We start from the raw sequence: 20,739 nt of genomic DNA on the forward strand, positions 1-20,739 counted from the left end.
TTCCCCAGCTGCAGTTCCAAACTGAACTGGGAGCCTTGCACTTGTACTTTGCATTTGGGAAGGGGACACCCCATTTGTTCCAATGCCACATCTACAGTTCTACTTGGAATGCAGATTCAACTGATTCAAACAAGCTCCCTCGGTTAGCTCACGCCTACATTTGTGACTTAAATCTGTTTAGCTGCAACTCAAGACCTGTTGCGTCTCGAGTTACGAAAGCAGATTGTTCCTCCCTGAGAGAAGAGAGTTGAGCAACCCAGGATCCTCTAACAATGCAGAAGGCTTTCCCAGTACTGCTAATCTCTCCTGTCAAGTTTCTCATAACATGTTCACACACCACTGCCATCAGCAGTCTTGCACAAAATTGTCACTGGAGCCGTCAGACTGGTTTGATGTACTCTTACAACACATCCCCTAGAGAAGGCCATGACCTAATATCCTCATTTTGTGTTTCCTAGAGCCAAACAGTATAGGGCAAAGTGCAAGCCATACCAGGAGATAGCCTTGAAAGATCAAATTTTATTCAAAAGTCACTCCAGCTTTTTTTTTTTTTTTTTTTTTGCTGCAGAGGGACATTTGGGATAAAAATGTTTTAGAATTAATAGCACAAATTAAAGTGAGGTCCCACCTGCCCAAAATATGTAAAGCAGTAACACACAACACTTTGATCAGGCATGGCTTCTCCCAAAGCAACCTGTGAACTGTAGTTTGTTCAGGGTGCTGAAAGTTGTCAGGAAACCTAGAGCTACAATTCCCGGAGTTCCCTGGGAAGAAGGATTGGCTGCCAAGACACTCTGATAATTCTGAGCATGTCTGGAGCTGAGCCAGAAGCTGGAGTCAGGAGGACCAATTCTGGTACTTGAGGAACTCTGATTTAAAAACAGCATTTTTATTTTGGAGACGAGAGAACCAATATCCTTGGATTAAAGTAGAGGCACTAGCTTCCAGGCTGGTCTATAGAAACACAGATAATCCCACGAGAAAGCTTCTGCACTCCTTCAGATACTATATGCACAAAATGCTGTTCGTGAGCACTACCTATGAAACCTAGTGGTCTGCATTTGCAGAATGTCTGTTTTGCAGAGAACTGTAGCAAGCAACAACGCCCCCCCCCCAAAAAAAAAACCCAGGAAAAGGCAGAAGAAAAGGTGCATTTGCAGCGAAATCTGCAGCACGAAGAGGAGTGTCTTTTGTCTCAGTGCTGGCAGCCGGAGAAGCTGGCAGCCCCTCGAACAAGCCCCTCGGCTCGCCTCAAATCTCTCCCGGCGGCCGGAGAGAGAAGAGCTTCCTGGGCTCCATTCGCAAGTAAGAACTGGAGGGGAAACGGATTTTGCATTTCCCAACGCGGACAGTTCCAAGGCGGGCGGCTTGCCGTGGGGCTTCGGCGGAGGAAGAGGCCGAGGCCCGGCTCAGGAAGCTCCGCTAGCGCAGGGGAGCGGGCGGCCTTTCGTCCCCAGGCCGGCCTCTCGCCCTCAGCCTCGGGTACCTGGGGAGGGGAAAGGCGGCCGGCCAGGCAGGCAGGCTCCTCCCCGGGAAAGAGGGCAGGATCCGGCGCCAGGCGCGCGCTGATGAGGCAGCCCGGAGGAGGCGGAGCAGGCGGCCGGAGAAGGAAGCCGGAACAGCGGCGAGGTCGGTGGGGGGTTCGGCCGCCCGCTTCCCCCGGCGCCCTAGAGCCTCAGGAGCGCCGGAGAAGGGCCGGGCACGGGGCGGCAGATCCCATTATTATTATTATTATTATTATTATTATTATTATTATTATTATTATCATCATCATTATCATCATTATCATCATTATCATCATTATCATCATTATTATTTAATTAATTTTATTTTATACCCCGCCTTTTTTCTGACTGGCAGTCGAGGCGGCTTGCAGATAAGACCAGATTAAAAGCATACCTGGCACAGAAACGGGCGTGTGGGTGAAAGTGGGGGATCCCCCCTCACCAGTTGGCAGGCCCTTTAAGCGAGGTCCTGACAGAGCCGGCCCACCCCTGAGGCCTCAGGCGGCAGGATCCCCAGGGGCAGCAGATCTCCGATGGAGATCTTTATTCCGCGTTGTTTCCCCCGATAGAGATCTTTCCTCGCCCCTTCTTCCCTGGCAGGGAAGGGGGCACCCTTTTGTGGTCGCCTCAAGACCTGTATCTCTGTGCATGTCTCTGTCTGGGTTTATTTCCTAACGTTGATGGTTTAGAAAGAGGAATCCCGGCTACCCTCGAAGCAGCATAATATGCCCGCTCAAGATGTATTTCAGCACTTTGCCAGGCCCAGGCGGCAACAGTCCGTGGTTAAGAACTATTTAGAAGCACTTTCTTAAGAAAAAGAGAGAGAGGCGTGTTGTAATACCATGGCAGGACTCTTTGATGATGTGTGCCCACATATAGCCTACCTTATAGCCAGTGGTTTATTTCTGAAAAAGCAATCAGCCTTGGCAAGAAGAATGTGGCCTAGAAGTGCTTAGCAGAGAAAGGCACTTTGCACACACTCAGAGACACTCTGTTACTACTGGGCATGGAGAAAATGGGGTGTTAGAGAGAACAAAGAGGGTACCTTGCCCACTTGGGGATATGGCCCCACGCTGGCATGCGCCCCAATAGTAGCCAGGAGGAAATGTGCCCTTTGACAGAAGCCAGGTTTCTCTAGCCCTGCTTTCAGAGGCTGTGACTTTCTGTTATTTCTGCACATTATATGGCAGAAGTTCTACCATCAGAAGCACGTTCTGGAGCTTGGGAGTAGGTGGCTGCTGCTTTGGGCACTCCAAAGAGTGATGCTGCTTGTGCTTCTCCTCTCTGGGAATATCCTAGGAATAACTTTATTCTGCTCTTCTCTTAGGCCATTCCAGCTGTTCAGCTAGACTTCTTTTATCATGGTGAGTACATGGGGTGTTTTGTAGCACACCCACAAGGTTGTTTCCCCCCCAAACACAGTGCTTGAACTTCAACAGGGTAAGCACAACACTTTCATGAGATGCTGCAGTTGTGTGCTTTTCAGCAGTATGTATCTAGCCTCCCATAGAGACACCAGCTCACACAAACACGCTTCTCTAGGAGGATGACCTGACTACATACTTATGTATGGCCATGTGTGCTCCTGGGACTGGTGCTGCTGTGTTTGTTTGTTTGTTTGTTTGTTTGTTTGGTTTTTAACCAAAAGAAAAAGGCCAATTATTTTGTTTGAACAAAATGTACATAAGTGCTCAAATTAATGTTTCCCACAACATCAGCCTGGAAATCCATCCTCCTGCCAAGCATCCAATGAGAGTGAATGCTTTTCTTGCTCTGTAGTCTCATCAATCTGCTACTTTTTACCAGATTTCTTAATCCCACCTGCAGCAAGTGGGCCTTTGCCAGCTGCTTTTGCCTTCAGCTCAACGAGTTTCTTTTGCTCCTACTTCTGTTCTTGTCTCCCTCGTCCATTTCCTTTACTTGCTGTTTCAAGGGTTTCTTCTTGCCACCATCCCGTTCCGACATGATGCTTCTGCCTTGCTTCTCCCCGACCCCACAGGTGCTGCTGTTAAATGTGAACTGGTCCTTAACCTGCAAGGGTAACTTGAAGCTTATGTCCTGGGGTAGCTCTCCATACACTGGTCTTTCGGTCAACAAAACAGAAGTTTAAATGCAATAATTACCAATGGGGGCTGGTTCACATTTGGCTGCAACTTCCCTGCTAGCACCTTGGAACTGCATAAGGTTGTGTTTCTATGGAGCTGCTGTTAGTTTGAGTATTTGGACACAATGGCATCCCTCTGTATTCCTACACACACACACACACACACACCTCCTGCAGACATGCTGATGAAACAGTTGGTGTTGGCCTGGCTTAGATGGCTCCTGACATTCCCAAGGTGCCTATGTGTGGACTGTCATCAAGTGAGAGCTGGCCTGAACCAACAGCTGTTGCTTGAACAACGTGACTGCTTGGATAAGGCCACTGAAATGGGGCAGTGGCGGTGGGGGTTTGCTAAAAGCGTGGCTTAGCTATTATGATAGCTAAATGGAACCTCCATGTTAGTAGATGGGAACAACTCTGCATTCCAGTTGCCGGGGGGCAGGAAGACAATGTGGTAAATCTGTTAACCTTCATGCACAACTTGCGGAACCCCATGCATTCCCATAGGCATCTGGTTGGTCAGCAGGGTGTTGGTCCAAATGGAATTTGAATCTGACAAAGGAGAGGGTTCTCTTTGTGTTCTTCTGCAGTGTGGGTAAGAAATGAGCCAACTGCTTTGCTTATTGGAGTCACCATGCTGTGACTCTTACCTGATGGCCACCTTCTCATATGTGACCCCTTGAGCTGAGCAGAAGAGGACCTGTGCTCTGGGCTAGGAGGAGGCAAGCAGGCAAAACTAGTATACAGGGTCCGCTTCAAAACACCTGCACCCCCCAAAAAAAACCTGCTTGTATTTGCAGAGTTTTCATACACGTTTAATTGCTTGAAGTGTTATTGAGCAACAGGAGTCTAATGCTGTCATTGGTTATTTACAGGGGGAAAGAAAAGGAGTCAATAAGTATTACCCACCCGATTTTGATCCAGCCAAGGTAAGAGAGCAATTGGGGGTTCCGAGGGAAGTTCAGCGCTTCAAGTTGTGTGCTGACTGTGTGCATTTTTGTTTTCTGTGTTGCAATGAAATAATAAATGTTGGACTTTGGCAAGATAAGTTCCATGTGGAGGTGGTTTGTGTACCTAGTAGTTGTAGCAAGGAATCAGTTTTTGAATTGCCTGGAAGGGTTTTACTGAGCTGAAACAGGCACAAGTCTGCAAGCCAGGTTTTCTGGGTGCTGCCTTCAACTGAGTAGACCTGCCTTCATTGCGTGGTCTTGTCCGCATGTGAGAGTGGTTCAGGATCTCACATGTTTGGGAGATCTGGTCTCACTGGCATCCTGTTCCCCACACCAGATCTACTCTAGGTATGAGACAACCCAATGTAATTTACTGCTCTTGCCTGCTTCATAAATAAGCATTGAGATGGTAGTAATACGTTCAATGTAAAATGAAGAATGTATTTCTAAAAAAGCAATTAGATTTCTGCAGAATTATTTTTCTGTTGACAAATGGAAAACTTGAATAAGAACAAAGGATAAAAATAAAATGTGATAAAAGACCATACGAAAATGATAATTAATCCTAGAACAAGCCCATTTTTTAAAAAAAAATAGCTTCATCACACTGTTGACTCATGTTAAGCTTGTGGTCTGCTAAGACCCTACATCCTTTTCACATCTTATATTTGTGCATCTGGTTATTCCTGCCTAAGTACAGGTCAGTCTAAAAAATCCTGGTTTTCCCTGGAATGGACAATGTCATAGGGGTACATAAATTGTCATTGGACGAAGGCCGTAGAGTCATGACTGACACTGGGCTTTGTATATAGCAAGTTGAGCATCTTCTTTTCTCATTTTTTGCAGCATGGCTCCCTTAATAAGTACCGCAACAGCCATCCGCTACGGGAAAGAGCCCGTAAACTCTCCCAGGGTATCCTCATCATCAGGTAAGGACACTTAGATGCAATCCTTAGCATGCCAGGGCACCTTGGAGTTGAGTCCTTATTACCTGGTGCTCTTTGTAGGGGGGCATAGGAAACTGTCTGGGGCCTGCACATTGGGACCAGCTCTATGCTAGCCAAGTTGCATATGGACATCAAACAGGGCTTGCTTTCCTGCTAGCTGAAGCGGTCGGGTGCCTCTGCTGCCTATAGTGAATGTCCCTTGGCTGTTCTTTCCTAGGTTTGAGATGCCTTATAATATCTGGTGTGACGGCTGCCAGAACCACATTGGCATGGGTAAGTGTGGTGTTGAGGCCATCCCTTATATACATAGACAGCTAATAGGAACTTGAATGTGGTGAGAGGGGCTTGTTTGAAGGTAGTGGAATTTTACGGCAGGAGCTATGTACAGCAAAGAGGAACCTTGTTTGTTGGATCTCCATTTGGTATTTCTGAAAGCCTCCTGTTTTGTCTTGCTTTTTTGCTGCTAGGTGTGACTGAGTACTTCTCACCTCTTGGGGACTAGTGCTTCAGGGTAGGTCAGGAAGAAACCTGAGAAGGAAGGGTTGCACACCAGGAGACCAGTAGGAGTCATAAGGTCAACTGTTGCTAGTTAGAATAAGAGAAATGGGATTTTATATCTCTTTAGGTCTGTTCTCACCACTGAGAAGATGGGAGTGATGGGTCTAATAGATAAAAGAAGGAGTTAAAAGTCCTGGAAGCTGGAACAGAAGCTGCATTCTGATTATGTGCCCCTATGTAGATCAGGGATGGAGAACCTGTGAACCTTAGACTATGTCTAGACTGCCATCAGCCTCAACCAACATGGCCAATAGTCAGTTATGATGAGAGTTGGACATTTGGAGTGCCACAAGCTCTCAGCTCCTAGTCTAGTAAATAAAACGGAGGTTAGGGATTCTGGAAGTCAAAATATCTGGGACACTTTCGTTGTCCCAGCGTTGTCCTGCCATTTTGGTAATTAAGGTAAAGGTTTTTCAAAGGGTGTGGCATAAATGTTTAAAACGAATAAATCAGTCATTGTTGGTAATGATAAGATTCCAGGGTGGGGTTGAGTGATCAGGAAATCTGAGGCAGGAATGTACAAATTCTACTCTTCCCTCTGCTGACTGCAGGTGTTCGCTACAATGCTGAGAAGAAGAAGGTTGGCAACTACTACACAACCCCCATCTACAGGTGGGTGCTGTGAGGGCTCTTGTTGTCTTTACTAGTGCTCTGGGCCAGGATCAGTTGGGCAGTGTGCGCAGCAAGTGGAAGTTCAGGTCTGGCAAAGGGAAGAGGCAACTGGCTGGTGTTTAGGTAATCTGTACCCATGTTTCCCACCTCCACTTCCAGTGGAAGATCAAGAAAAACAGCATGCTGTGCGAACTGTCTGATTTGTGTAACTCCACATGCTTGCTTGTGGCGTGTGAATTGTAGAGTGGAGGGGCCTTTCCTGTAGGTCCAACCCCCTGTTGGTGGAGGAAATCCAGAGTGGTTGTCCTGCTAGAAAACATTCAAGTGAGGCAGAGTCCACTACCAGTGTGTAATTAGCTGCATCAACCTTTCTTCATGTGGACTTCTTTCCCATAATGCTGATTGTCCTTGTTGTCCTCCTCTGCACCCATTCTGATTGGTCCAAGTCTGCTAGCCATGGGGCGAGACCAGAAGCTCTGTGGCACTATCCGTTTGGCTGGGAGCCCTGCTCAGTCGTCTTCTCCTTCCTGCTTGTAGCCATGAAAAAATAAACACAACCACAGCAAGGGACCTCCTTATCTATACCGTGACTTCCCCAAAACCCACAAACAATAAAAGTAAATTTAATAATCATAATCAGACACAATAGAATCAGCAGCTTAGCTCTGCTCAGCAGCCATTGGGATTTGGAAAGAGGCGTGCTTTTCATCCTCTAAAACCTTCAGAACCAGAAAACAGAGTTGCCTCATGTGTTGCAGGGACCAACCACCATGCAGAACATGTTCCCTACAGAGCACAGAGATTGTAGGAGAAAAGGTGGAAGGTCAGTACAGGGTTCTGTGTGACAGTAGGAGGCCCTTTTTTCTGAACGTCTTCCATTCATGGCCACAACATCTGGTATCCCCCTCACCATCCCATCTTGCTGAACTTGCCTTGTAGGTTCCGTATGAAATGTCACCTTTGCCCCAACCACATTGAGATGCAGACGGACCCAGCCAACTGTGATTATGTCATCGTCAGTGGTGCCCGGCGCAAGGAAGAGCGCTGGGATGTGGAAGCGAATGAGCAGATAGTGGCCACAGGTGAGCCTAGGGAGCTATGCCCATCCTGCTGTTGGGGTGTTTAAGGATTCAGCTGGCCTGGCCAGGCCTAATGTTTGTATCTGTCTCTCAGCCCACGAGGAGAAGCAGAAGCTGGAGACAGATGCCATGTATCGGTTGGAGCATGGCTCAAAGGATCAGAGCAAGCTACAGCGAGCCCTCCCCACCCTGCAGAACATCCAAGAGGCTCAGAGCGCCTGGAAAGATGACTTTGCGCTCAACAGTCGCCTTCGCCGGAAATTCAGGGTAAGCAGATGTTGAGGTGGGAGGGTTCCTCTCCGTGGCCCTGAGCAAATGAAGGCAGGGTGAGATTTCAACTGTGTTCCTAGTAATATATTTACTTAAGACTGTCAGCCGCATAATAACTTTTAGAGGTTTAACCATGTGCCTTTCAACTAATTAATTGATTTAATTTAAATAAAAGTGAATGTTGTTTCATAATAAAAAGTCCCACGAAAAAATGAATGGATTCAACCTGTGATGCAACACCTACTTACTCAGGAGTAAGCTCCATTGAACTGGGTGGGACTTACTTCTGAGTAGACATGTATAGAATTGCTCTGTAAAAAATTTTAATAGCTTGCATACTTGCATGCTTATCTTAGTCATTTGCATTTTAGCGTGCTATCTTTATGGACATTTGGGTTTCTTTTTTAATTAATTTTAATGTAAAAAGGTAAAGGTACCCCTGCCCGTACGGGCCAGTCGTGACCGACTCTAGGGTTGCGCACTCATCTCGCTCAAGAGGCTGGGAGCCGGCGCCGTCCAAAGACACTTCCGGGTCACGTGGCCAGCGTGACGAAGCTGCAACTGGCAAGCCAGCACCAGTGCCACACACGGAAATGCCGTTTACCTTCCCGCTATAAAGCGGTACCTATTTATCTACCTGCACTTAGGGGTGCTTTCGAACTGCTAGGTGGGCAGGAGCTGGGACCGAACGACGGGAGCTCACCCCGCTGCGGGGATTCGAACCGCCGACCTTACGATCGGCAAGTCCTAGGCACTGAGGTTTTACCCACAGCGCCACCCGCGTCCCCTTTTTAATTTTAATTAAATGTAAATTTAATGAAATGTAAATTTTAATTTTAATGTAAGCAATACCAAATCCAATAAGCATAGGCAGAACAAGAATTATTCAATGGAGAAATGCAATTTGTATTGTAGAATGAACTTCCCTGTCTGGTATCCTGGAGTTATTTTTTTATTGATTACTGACAACCAGGCAGGAGGATATTTATACGGCTGGATCCAAGTTTGTATCCCTATTTTTATTTTATTTATTAACTAAGCTCCTCCAAGACAACTGGATGCAGTGGATTTAAAAATGTTTATTCCTGTCTTGCTAGTCTTGGCCTGTGTTTTAGTTTTGCCCCCCCCCCCCAACCTCCTTTCTGATGTGGATTTCTCTTTTTTTGTCTCTGTTTCTCCCTTTCCTACGCATAGGAAGAAAAGAAAGTCCTGCAAGAGGAGGAGAAGAAAGATCTCGCCCTGCAGTCAAAAGCAAGCCTGAGCATCCCGCTTGTGAGAGAGTCTGACGAAGACCGCCATCTGGCGGCGCTGCTCAAGTACCAGAGCCTTGGCTGTACGTGAAGCCTTAGCGGTTGATTTTTTTTGGAGGGCTGGAAGATACAAGGAGGAAGGGTAGGGCTTCTGCAGCCTGAAGTGTGCTGTGCAAAGGCCCAACACCATTGTTGGCAGCACAAAACAGATGACCTCCTGTTGAAACCGGGATTCAAGGAGAAGGCTCACACTGCTGCCCCACTTGTGTCCTTGCACATTCCTTCCCCCACAAAGCCCTTAGAGCTCCAGGTCTTGCTGCACAAACCATCTGACTCCTTTCCTGATGGATTCTTTCACTGAGGTTTCAAAAGAAACGACTGGCAAACCCTCACAATCAAGCTAGGTTGCTAGGCTACAGTATTCGTTATGTACTAAAACAAGAGACAGTGATGTCATGTGTATTGTATAATTTATGTTTGTTTTTCACACGTTCAGACTTTGTCTCACCTGCCATCAACCAACAACTGCTGTAATTGTCAGAAAACCCACCCTTCCCTGCTTTCCGGTGACTCCTAGATCCTGGTTGGAGAACAGCTGAACTTGGGCCACAATACAAAGATACTATCTCTCATAACCGTGCAGGTGCTGGGCTGTCAGACAGACCGGTCTCAAGACATTATAGCTGCACCAGATTATTTTATGCTTCAAAATCCCCTGTAGCATTGGAGAGGATGCTGAGGTGCCAGCTATCCGTAGCTCAGTGGTAGAGCACATGTTCATCGTGCAAGAGGTCCAAGGTTCATTTCCCCGCCCCCAGCATCTCTTAGTTAAAAAAACAGGATCAAGTTGCAGTTGGTGGGAAAGACTTGTCGTCAGCTAGATGGACCAATAATCTGATTTGGTGTAACACAGCTTCCGATATTTCTGTTGCAATGCACACAGTACCATTTTCAGTTATGTAATAGTCCCCTTATAATATTCCTGTTGGCGGCAGCTTGCATGGAAATTGTTTTCAATGGAAAACAGCAGGTGATTTGATGTTGAAATGTTGGTTTGACAGTGTGCAATGTGGCATTATCTGAGAGGTTGATGCAAATTGTCCCAGAGAGACAATTTTGACTGCTGGGTTCCCTTTTCTATTGTACATAAATGGGACTTTGCCAGTTTGTTCTTTCCCCAGTCAACAGGTTTCTCAAAGAAGAGGCTGGCTTACACAGAGGGCAAATTATTCAGAGAATCATAGAATTGTAGAGTTGGAAGGAACACCAAGGGTCATCTAGTCCAACCCCCTGAAATGCAGGAATCTCAGCTAAAGCATCCATGACATCGTTATTATGCAGCATGCAATTCAGTTGGTTATATGTATCTTGTTTTTTGCTTGCTTTTTTGCAATGCAGTGTCTTACTTTGTACTAATTCCCCACCCATTTTTAACATGTTCTGTAAATTTTAATAATATTAATATATTATATTAATAATAATTTAATAATAATATATTAATAAATAAATTAATAAAATATAATTTGAAATAAAAACAAAAATGGTAATGATAACCTGTTCTCTCTCCATCCAGCTTATGAAGACAAACAGAAGCAAAAACGCAGTGAGATTGTTGACCGCCCATGGTTTTCATCTGCCCAGGTTTCAAGCCCCAAAGCCAATGACACCCTGAAAAAGCTGGCACTGTCGGGGAAATCCCCAGCTGGCAAGACACCCGTAGCGATGAACGACCTGGGTGTTGTGCGTCGGAAATCCAGGGATAGGGAACAAGCTTCAGCCGAAGAGGAGAGTGAGGCTTCAGATCCCACATCATGCGTTAACACGCAGGACCAGGACAGTGCAGTGAAGAAAGTGTCCCTTGACTCTCTCACGGGGCCTGAAGTGGGTTCCCAAAAGGCTGAAGGAAGCCCCCTATCCCATTTTTCTACCTCTCTTGTTGCAGATTATTCTGACTCTGCATCTGATCCTGAAGCTGAACTGTGAACAGTGGTTTGTGGCTCTGGATAGAATGTGACTGGATCTGATGTACAAATTGTCACCTCCCTCCCAAACCAACAAAAGACTGTGCAGTTGTAATGCCTATCAGTTGAATCTCTGAATAGGGTGTGTGTGTGTGTGTGTGTGTGTGTGTGTGTGTGTGTGTCTGTCTGTCTGTCTGTCTGTCTGTCTGTCTGCCCGCCCTTGGGAGTTCCATTTTGTTGCTTTTCCTTGAGCTATTTGCACCTGTGCCCCTGGTTATTTAAGCATGACCCCTTCCTTGTTTTGTCCAACATACCACAAAATAAACACAGCTATCCCTATAACCCTGCCTCTTTTGTCCTGACCAAAGTCTTGACAGCTGCACACATAGAATCATAGAATTGGAAGGGACTGCGAGGGTCATCTAGTCCAACCCCCCTGCAGTGCAGGAATCTTTTGCCCAACTTCGGGTTTGAACGCATGACCCTGAGATTAAGAATCTCATGCTCTACTGACTCAGCTATCCATAGCTGAACCCACCAACCTGGGTTTGCGGTGAAAAGGAAAGAAGCTGAAAGCAGGCATCTTTGTATGTATACAGGTAAAGCATTAAAGCCTTTTGAAATCATCTATTTCTAAAACTGGGATTCCACACGTGGCACCTGTAGGCTTTGTGGCACTCCGGCACTCCCAGACACCTCCCATTTTTGTTTGAATTATGAGTTTCTTTTCTTTTGCTCTTCAGAGGGGTTGTCTTCCTGCTACTGGGGGGGGGGGGCGGTTTGAACATTGTCAGCTTTTCTGTCAAATGGGTATTTTGGGGTGCCTAATTTTCCAAATATGCCCCAGGCCCAAAAAGATCGGAGACTCCTCCAGTAGACCCGTATTTTGAAACGGGGATAGATATTTGCTGTTGGGAAGAGCATGGGCTCCCATAGCTGTGCCAGAAATGGGCACCTGGTGAAATGGGTCAAAATCCAAACCCCTTGTCCACACTTGTATGAACCCCAATCTGCCCACAAAGGTTATGTTCACATTAGTGGCTTGAAATGCAGCAAGGCGTTTTTTCCCTTCTTCATTTCAAGCCGCATTTGTGTGGAGTTATTCACATCAGAGAGGGGTGCGAATGTCTTTGCAACATGCACCATCGCCTTTTCTGTTTCACCATCCTTGCATCCCTCCCGGAACTCCTGTTCGTTATGCTGTCATCTGTACTTGTGTGTTTATCTGTTAACTCCACAACCCAGCTTTCTAACTGAAGCTGGTTTGAGAGAAAAACACATCAAACATCTGTATTTGTCAAGAAATCTAATCAATGTGGATTGTGGCTACTAGCATCGTGTGAATGCGGCTTCAAAAATAAGTAATGAGAGTGCACTGGATGCGGAGGAAGCAGCAATGTGAAATCATTTTTAATTGATTTTACAAGTACAAAGTTATAAAAATCCAAATATAAATCCATATACAGAGATTCCTCCAAATCTCACAACTTTTAAAACTGCATATTCTTCCAAATTCTAACTATTATATCAATCCATATTATCCATGGTAATTATTACACTACAAGTGAAATTAAAATCCTGCCAATGTTTCCATCTGCTTACAGTGGTCTCCTAAATAACTTACAATTTTCCCCCATTCTTTTATGAAGTTTTTGTCCTCTTGGTTTCTGAGTTTTCCAGGCAGTTTTGTCATTTCAGCGTAGTCCCTCAGCTTGGTTTGCCATTCCTCTCTTGTTTTCTTTCCATCTCTGGGCTAGTAGGGTGGCTGTTGTTTCATACATAAAGGAGGAAGTAGCAATGTGAATATACCCAAAGTTAAAATATGTGCTTCCACACATAGGAATGTGAGCAGAGGCATGGCCTGATGTCAGCACAAAACTCTTCTGATTTAAATTCCTAATCTTTGAGGTCAGAAACATGTACAGTGGTACCTCAGGTTAAGTACTTAATTCGTTCTGCAGGTCCGTACTTTACCTGAAACTGTTCTTAACCTGAAGCACCACTTTAGGTAATGGGGCCTCCTGCTGCTGCCGCGCCGCCAGAGCACAATTTCTGTTCTCATCCTGCAGCAAAGTTCTTAACCTGAAGCACTATTTCTGGGTTAGCGGAGGCTGTAACCTGAAGCATATGTACCCTGAAGCGTATGTAACCCGAGGTACCACTGTACCTTTTGCTTTATTTAAAATTGAAGAGCCATGGTGCTCTGGATTACATAACAGAAGCCAAACTTCATGGTACAAAATGAGCCAACAGTGCTACAGATTCCAAACGCATAGCTTGCTGTGTCTCTTAACGTGTTTTTGATATGCACAGATACAAGATCAACATAGACAAGCTGTGGGCCTTAGCTGTGGGAATGGCTGGCTGTGCCACAAAATCAACCATTAATACAAAGTGACTGCTATTTGAGGCTGAGTCAAAAACCACATTAAAGGTATTTATTAAAGATAGGGAATAGTTACAGGATGGAATCAAGTGGAATTTATTTTTTCCCTACCCTATCTTCAACTTTGGAGTACAGCACAACAGAAGAAAAGACCAAATCAATTTATTAAGCATAGCATTTATCAAAATTGAATTAAACCAATTAAAACAACATTAGAACCTCCCCCAACCTCTAGTGGCTTAATTCCAGCCTCTTTAAAGTTGGTAAAGTAACTCGTGCGTGGTTTCTTGGTAACGAATTTTGTTATTCCGTTTTATAATGTATATAAAACAGAACAATTATAACAACAAAACTGAAATAGGCACGTAGAATGAGTGCAGCTGCACATGGGTTAAAAACAAAGTCCAAGTAAAGACTATCAATGTGATCAGATCAAGCATAGGATATCAAGATTTGCCAGGCTTGTGACAAGAAAAAAAAAAAGCTCCGGATTTTCACTTTATGAAATAATAATAATAATAAAAAAATCGTTTGTGGCTTGAGCCAGGATCCTGCCAAAAAGCTGGCCTAGTTTCATGAAAAGAGCAGCCTGCGTAGCTGCCTTCCCCTCGCTGCCTGCGCACGAGGAGGCGCGCGCCCTGCCGGCCTTTTCCCGGTCGCGCGCCGCTCGTGCCCTTTCGCATCCCGGCAGCTGCGCCTGCAGTTCCGGGTTCGAGTCCTCCCTCCCTCCGTCCACCAGGGCGCGCGGAAGTGAGCCGACCACCCAAGGCAAGGCGGCCGAGAGCGATGGCTCAGGGGAAGCGCAAGTTCCAGGCGCGCAAGGCGGCCTCGGCGGGGAAGAAAGCGAAGGCGGCGGCGGCGGTGGCAGCGGCCCGGGGGCCTCGCAAAGGAGGTAGGGCCGAGGGACGGACGGAGGCCGCCCGGGCGCCGGCTTAGCTCTCAACTTTGCCTCCGGTTCCGGAGACTTTTGTGCGCGCTCGGAAGCATTCCGGGTGCGCGAAAAGGAACCCCTCCTCTCCAAGCACGCGATGAGGAATAATTATTATTCTTTATTTTTAAAATGTTGTCGCTTTCTCTTGCCCAAGGCAATCCAAGCGACTTAAGACCAAATTAGGAGGTTTCTTTTCCTCCCCTTAATTTCTTTATTCGTGATCCAGGAAGCCGGTGCCAGAGCGCCCTCCATGTTCCCATTTTACGCGCGCGCCATGCGTAAAAAGCAGGTCGCTTCCCGCAAAGAATCCTGAGTACTGTGGTTTGCCTCTCAGGGCTACAATGGAAAGAAACTTTAGCGAACTACAGTTCCCTTGATTCTTTGCGATGGGGGGGGGAGCCATATTGACTTGACTGGATGGTGGGTTCGCAGTCATAGCGGTTAAGGGCGCTGGACTTTGAAGGGACCCAGGTTCGAATTCTCACAGCCAAGAGAACTCAGCCGATGACCTTGGGCTGCCTCTCCACCGCACAGGTTGTGATGGTAAAAGGATGTGTGCAAAGAAAGAGATCGTGTAGAGCTCCAGGAGCTCTCTGGAGGAAAGGCGGGGTGTAAATGAAATAAATTGGATGGGCAAATAAGACCGTGTGAGGATTTATTTATTTAAATACATTTCTTAAAAAATCCCAACACAGTTTGCAACATAGCAAGATACATTAAAATCATATTATTTAAAAAGCAACTGCTGCAGATGTAAGAAATACAGTTGACAGTCAGGGAAAGCCTCAATAAAGAGGTGTTGTTTTTAACAAATGTTGGAAGCACCCAACAAATGACAGCGAGGAGAGCATTCTCCACCCCTGAGGAGTCCCTGCCATCAGGTGGCACTCGGCATGCCATGGCTCTGTTGACAAGGCCTCCGCTGAATATTTAAACCAAGACTGATGCAGGGGAAAGGAATCGTTTAGGCACCTCGGTCCCAAATTGTTCAAGGCTCTATATGTTAATAATAAAACACTGAGCTCAGCTCAGTGGCTACTTGGTGCTAAGTGCAGTTCTCTCAATATAGGTGTACTGTAATGTGTGGACGGCCAGACTCTCCATACAGCACTCTGGCTGCAGCATTCTGCGCCTGTGGCAATTTCCAGGCGAGTCTCCAGAGTAGAGCAACAAACACACTGTCCAGTGCAGCTGTACATGATCTTTGTAACTCTCCTGAAACAGCTTCTGCATTATTATTATTATTATTATTATTATTATTATTATTATTTTACAAATTATGTACTTTAAATATTTTGAGTAGTGACAGTGGGTTACATACAAATCTAGCCCAAGAGAAGGTTGCCCATCTAGTAAGAAACAATGATATTTGGTAGGCAAATTCTTTTCTGCATATCTGTATATCCTGCACAGCTTCTGCCTAGGAGATGTAGCAGCGTGGAAGTGAAAGATAATTTATTTCCTTTGTGTTGGGTTCCTCTCCTAGGCCGCATAATTGCTCCCAAGAAGGCTCGGGTCATCCAGCAGCAGAAACTGAAAAAGGTGAGATGCTCCCACGCTCCTCCATACCAAACTGACACTCTGGAAGCAGCAACGGCAGAGACCACCTTCTGAGGCTTGTGCTATGTGGGCGCATGTTTTCAACCCACGGACCAATCATCAATTGTCTTCAGTGGCACGGAGCACTTTTCCACTGGCTTAACCTAAGACATGATGTGTAGCTGCTTCTGGACAGGGGTAGCCTGGCCACCATGCTCTATGCTCAAGTAGCTTCTCGGTTAGACTCCTGCAATGCATTGCATTTGGTGTTGCCCCTGGAGACAGTTTATAACTAGTACAGATTCAGCTGCTGTGCTTTTAGCTGAGATGGCTCATCTGAATTTAAAAAACTTCTCTGGTTCTCTCTCTGGTTCTCAGACAGAGGGCCTTCTCGGTAGTGGCACCCACCCTGTGGAACGCCCTCCCATCACATGTAAAGGAAATAAGCAACTATCCTATTTTTAAAAGACATCTGAAGGCAGCCCTGTTTAGGGAAGTTTTTAATATTTCATAGAATCATAAGAGTTGGAAGAGACCACAAGGGCCATCGAGTCCAACCCCCTGCCAAGCAGGAAACACCATCAGAGGACTCCTGGCATATGGTTGTCAAGCCTCTGCTTAAAGACCTCCAAAGAAGGAGACTCCACCACACTCCTTGGCAGCAAATTCCACTGTCGAACAGCTCTTACTGTCAGGAAGTTCTTCCTAATGTTTAGGTGGAATCTTCTTTCTTGTAGTTTGGATCCATTGCTCCGTGTCCGCTTCTCTGGAGCAGCAGAAAACAACCTTTCTCCCTCCTCTATGTGACATCCTTTTATATATTTGAACATGGATATCATATCACCCCTTAACCTCCTCTTCTCCAGGCTAAACATGCCCAGCTCCCTTAGCCGTTCCTCATAAGGCATCGTTTCCAGGCCTTTGACCATTTTGGTTGCCCTCCTCTGGACACGTTCCAGTTTGTCAGTGTCCTTCTTGAACTGTGGTGCCCAGAACTGGACACAGTACTCCAGGTGAGGTCTGACCAGAGCAGAATACAGTGGCACTATTACTTCCCTTGATCTAGATGCTATACTCCTATTGATGCAGCCCAGAATTGCATTGGCTTTTTTAGCTGCCGCGTCACACTGTTGGCTCATGTCAAGTTTGTGGTCAACCAAGACTCCTAGATCCTTTTCACATATACTGCTCTCAAGCCAGGTGTCACCCATCTTGTATTTGTGCCTCTCATTTTTTTTGCCCAAGTGCAATACTTTACATTTCTCCCTGTTAAAGTTCATCTTGTTTGTTTTGGCCCAGTTCTCTAATCTGTCAAGGTCGTTTTGAAGTGTGACCCTGTCCTCTGGGGTGTTAGCCACCCCTCCCAGTTTGGTGTCATCTGCAAATTTGATCAGGATGCCCTTGAGTCCATCATCCAAATCGTTGATAAAGATGTTGAATAAGACCGGGCCCAAGACAGAACCCTGTGGCACCCCACTAGTCACTCTTCTCCAGGATGAAGAGGAACCATTGATGAGCACCCTTTGGGTTCGGTCAGTCAGCCAGTTACAAATCCACTGAGTGGTAGCATAGTCAAGACCGCATTTTACCAGCTTCTTTACAAGAATATCATGGGGCACCTTGTCAAATGCCTTGCTGAAATCAAGGTAGGCTACATCCACTGCGTTCCCTTCATCTACCAGGCTTGTAATTCTGTCAAAAAACGAGATCAGGTTAGTCTGACATGACTTATTTTTCAGAAATCCATGCTGATGATTGGTGATCACAGCATTCCTTTCTAGGTGCTCACAGACTGTTTGCTTAATGATCTGCTCCAGAATCTTCCCTGGTATTGATGTCAGACTGACTGGGCGGTAATTATTTGGGTCCTCTCTTTCCCCCTTTTTGAAAATAGGGACAACAATTGCCCTCCTCCAGTCTGCCGGGACTTCGCCTGTTCTCCAGGATATTTAATGCTGTATTGTTTTTAATACTCGATTGGGAGCCGCCCAGAGAGGTTGGGGAAACTCAGCCAGATGTGCGGGGTAACTCCCCTACTGTTCTTTTCATTAGGATGTTTTTGATCGTTGTTTCATGTGGATTGTATTGTTTGCTTTTATTGTAAACCAGCCTGGGGTCATATCTGATCAAGGGTGGTATAAAAAGGTAAAGGTAAAGGACCCCTGACAGTTAAGTCCAGTCGCGAACAACTCTGGGGTTGCGGCGCTCATCTCGCTTTACTGGCTGAGGAAGCTGACGTTTGTCCGCAGACAGTTTTTCCGGGTCATGTGGCCAGCATGACTAAGCCGCTTCTGGCAAAACCAGAGCAGCGCACGGAAATGCCATTTACCTTCCCGCCAGAGCGGTACCTATTTATCTACTTGCACTTTGACGTGCTTTCGAACTGCTAGGTTGGCAGGAGCTGAGACCGAACAATGGGAGCTCCCCCCGTCGCGGGGATTCAAACCACTGACCTTCTGATCGGCAAGCCCAAGAGGCTCAGTGGGTTAGACCACAGCGCCACCCGCTAAAAAAGCAGAAATACCTTATCCCCTCCCCCCCTTAAGCAAACTTCAATGGCACACCATAACATTGGGACATTTCAGGTGCCTAGCTGCTTAGTTGTCATATAAACTTCTTTCTCTGCAGAACCTGGAGGTGGGCATCCGTAAGAAGATTGAGCACGAAGTGGTGATGAAGGCCAGCGCTAAACTACCCAAGAAACTGAGTGTGCTGAAGGCCCCCAAAGCGGACACCACAAAAGAGCCAGGCCACTCCAGCAAGCCTTAGCTATGACCTGTGTACCTGAGTGGGTGGCGGAGAGCAGCCATATACGGCTGGACGACTGTACGCATGACACCCGCCTTGTAGTGTTGGAAGAGCCTACAGATTAATAACGTAGCAACATTTCAGTTGGTGGCGAAAGCTTCCCTTCACACGAGAAACCGGGTGGGCTGTTCTGTGCCTAGGTGAAGAGATGGGCTTTGTTTTTCAGCTCTGTTGTATGTAATATTGGTTCAAGTCCCAGCATTTCCCCTGTTTTATATTTGGACTTGTCTTCTCGTTAACATCTTCAGTGGAAGCCATTCTTTCAAAGCTAGCCTGGACTGGGTAGAGTTTGTAGGAGCGACTGGAGCTGTTGCCATTGGTGTTTCAGCAGCACCAAATTATCAGAATCAGACACGGACTTCATGTGTTCGTGTGGGTCTACAGACATGGCACGTGTGACACCTATATCACATTGGTATTTACACATGTGGGTGTCTTTGCAAACATGGGAGTCCAGTGTGTGAATGTTGGGCAGGACCCAGCAGCCTAGGATGAATCTTAACCCACTGTTTTCTATAGGGCTTGAATGTCTGCATGAGACTTGATCTACCCCGTATGAAGAAGCAGAAATTCCCAACTGAGCTTTGAGGTTTTTAGCTGTTCCTGGAAACAAGTGTGATTTCCTCACGTGTGTGTTGTGGTTTGAGTAAAAAGGATCTCTTCTGTCATCTGTCCCCTTTCTGCTACCTTCTGAGTGTCCATATAGTTTTATTTTGCTGCCCATTTCAGCCTTGTCCCTTTTGCTTCTGAAATAATCTACGATGATTGCTTTTGGAACCCAGAAGGTCCATTGTGGCTTGCTCATAGTGGCTAATTCTTCCAAAGGAAGATATGCTGGGAGATAACGTAAAACCAAGGTATACGTTCTCAGATCAGGAATCCCAAATGTAATTTTTAAAAGTTGAAATCCCTGTTCCTGTAACTGCTGCAGATGTTTGTTTATTACTATAGCATCTCCACCACATTTAATAAATATATTATCTAAAAAGTGCATTCTTAACTTAGAGCATTTCATCTTGCAGTTTTGTCAGTTGAACAGGTCTAAAAGATTTACAGTGGTACCTCGGGTTACATATGCTTCAGGTTACAGACTCCGCTAACCCAGATATAGTACCTCGGGCTAAGAACTTTGCTTCAGGATGAGAAGAGAAATCGTGCTCCGGCGGTGCGGCGGCAGCAGGAGGCCCCATTAGCTAAAGTGGTGCTTCAGGTTAAGAACAGTTTCATGTTAAGAATGGACCTCCAGAACGAATTAAGTTCTTAACCCAAGGTACCACTGTACTTGGAAATGTCCTGGAGTGGAGGCGAGAAGTTAGTGAACACAGAGGGCACGATCTGGCTAAACACAACCACTTTATCCTTTACTTATTTATTGCATTTATATATCCCTCCTTTTCCTCCAATGAGCTCACGGTGGTATACATGGTGCTCCCCCTCCTCATTTCATTGCCACAGCAGCCCTGTGAGGTCAGTTAGGCTGCAAGGCAGTGACTGGCGCAAGGTCGCCAGGGAGCATTTTGGAGATGCAGTCCACAATCTGGGACCAGGCACTGTTCTTTGGGTGAGGGACAGGATACTTGCAACCACAAATTTTAAGATTTGCCACCTAGACTAGACAAAATGTGTGGATTCCTTATGGCAACTTGCTTTATTAAATGTGCTAAAATGTAAAATGTATATTTAAAAGATCTAATCAGAAAACAATTGGGAATTCTGAAGTGTACAGTATAACAAGAGAAACTAGATTCTGCAACATGTATAAACTATGCATACTAAGCAAATTTGCATGTTTTCTCTTATTTTGAATAATTCTGCAGTTTTTGCATAATTTATTCTGGT

At 46.0% G+C, this 20,739-nt stretch overlaps 2 protein-coding genes across 5 annotated transcripts; both read left to right on the plus strand.

Moving 5' to 3' along the window:
• The first annotated feature begins 866 nt into the window (after positions 1 to 866).
• YJU2B (YJU2 splicing factor homolog B) lies at positions 867 to 11,578 on the plus strand. 4 transcript variants are annotated; one of them, XM_083593775.1, is made up of 10 exons: positions 867 to 1,305; positions 2,833 to 2,869; positions 4,485 to 4,538; positions 5,406 to 5,488; positions 5,724 to 5,779; positions 6,616 to 6,676; positions 7,616 to 7,758; positions 7,850 to 8,022; positions 9,220 to 9,358; positions 10,849 to 11,578. In XM_083593775.1, exons 2-10 carry the CDS (start codon positions 2,867 to 2,869, stop codon positions 11,256 to 11,258), a joined length of 1,122 nt encoding a protein of 373 aa, XP_083449901.1. In that variant the 5' UTR covers positions 867 to 1,305; positions 2,833 to 2,866; the 3' UTR covers positions 11,259 to 11,578. The 4 variants fall into 4 exon arrangements, with proteins under 4 accessions (XP_083449901.1, XP_083449899.1, XP_083449900.1 ...); XM_083593773.1 differs by lacking the exon at positions 867 to 1,305 and adding an exon at positions 1,529 to 1,629; XM_083593774.1 differs by lacking the exon at positions 867 to 1,305 and adding an exon at positions 1,661 to 1,678.
• A 2,699-nt stretch (positions 11,579 to 14,277) lies between these two features.
• On the plus strand, positions 14,278 to 19,891 carry LOC310752998 (leydig cell tumor 10 kDa protein homolog). Its single transcript, XM_083594207.1, has 3 exons — positions 14,278 to 14,514; positions 16,040 to 16,095; positions 18,721 to 19,891. Exons 1-3 carry the CDS (start codon positions 14,409 to 14,411, stop codon positions 18,859 to 18,861), a joined length of 303 nt encoding a protein of 100 aa, XP_083450333.1. The 5' UTR covers positions 14,278 to 14,408; the 3' UTR covers positions 18,862 to 19,891.
• Positions 19,892 to 20,739: the final 848 nt, after the last annotated feature.

The sequence above is a fragment of the Podarcis filfolensis genome, assembly GCF_964270895.1.
Source record: "Podarcis filfolensis genome assembly, chromosome: 17".
Classification (NCBI taxonomy): Eukaryota; Metazoa; Chordata; class Lepidosauria; order Squamata; family Lacertidae; genus Podarcis; species Podarcis filfolensis.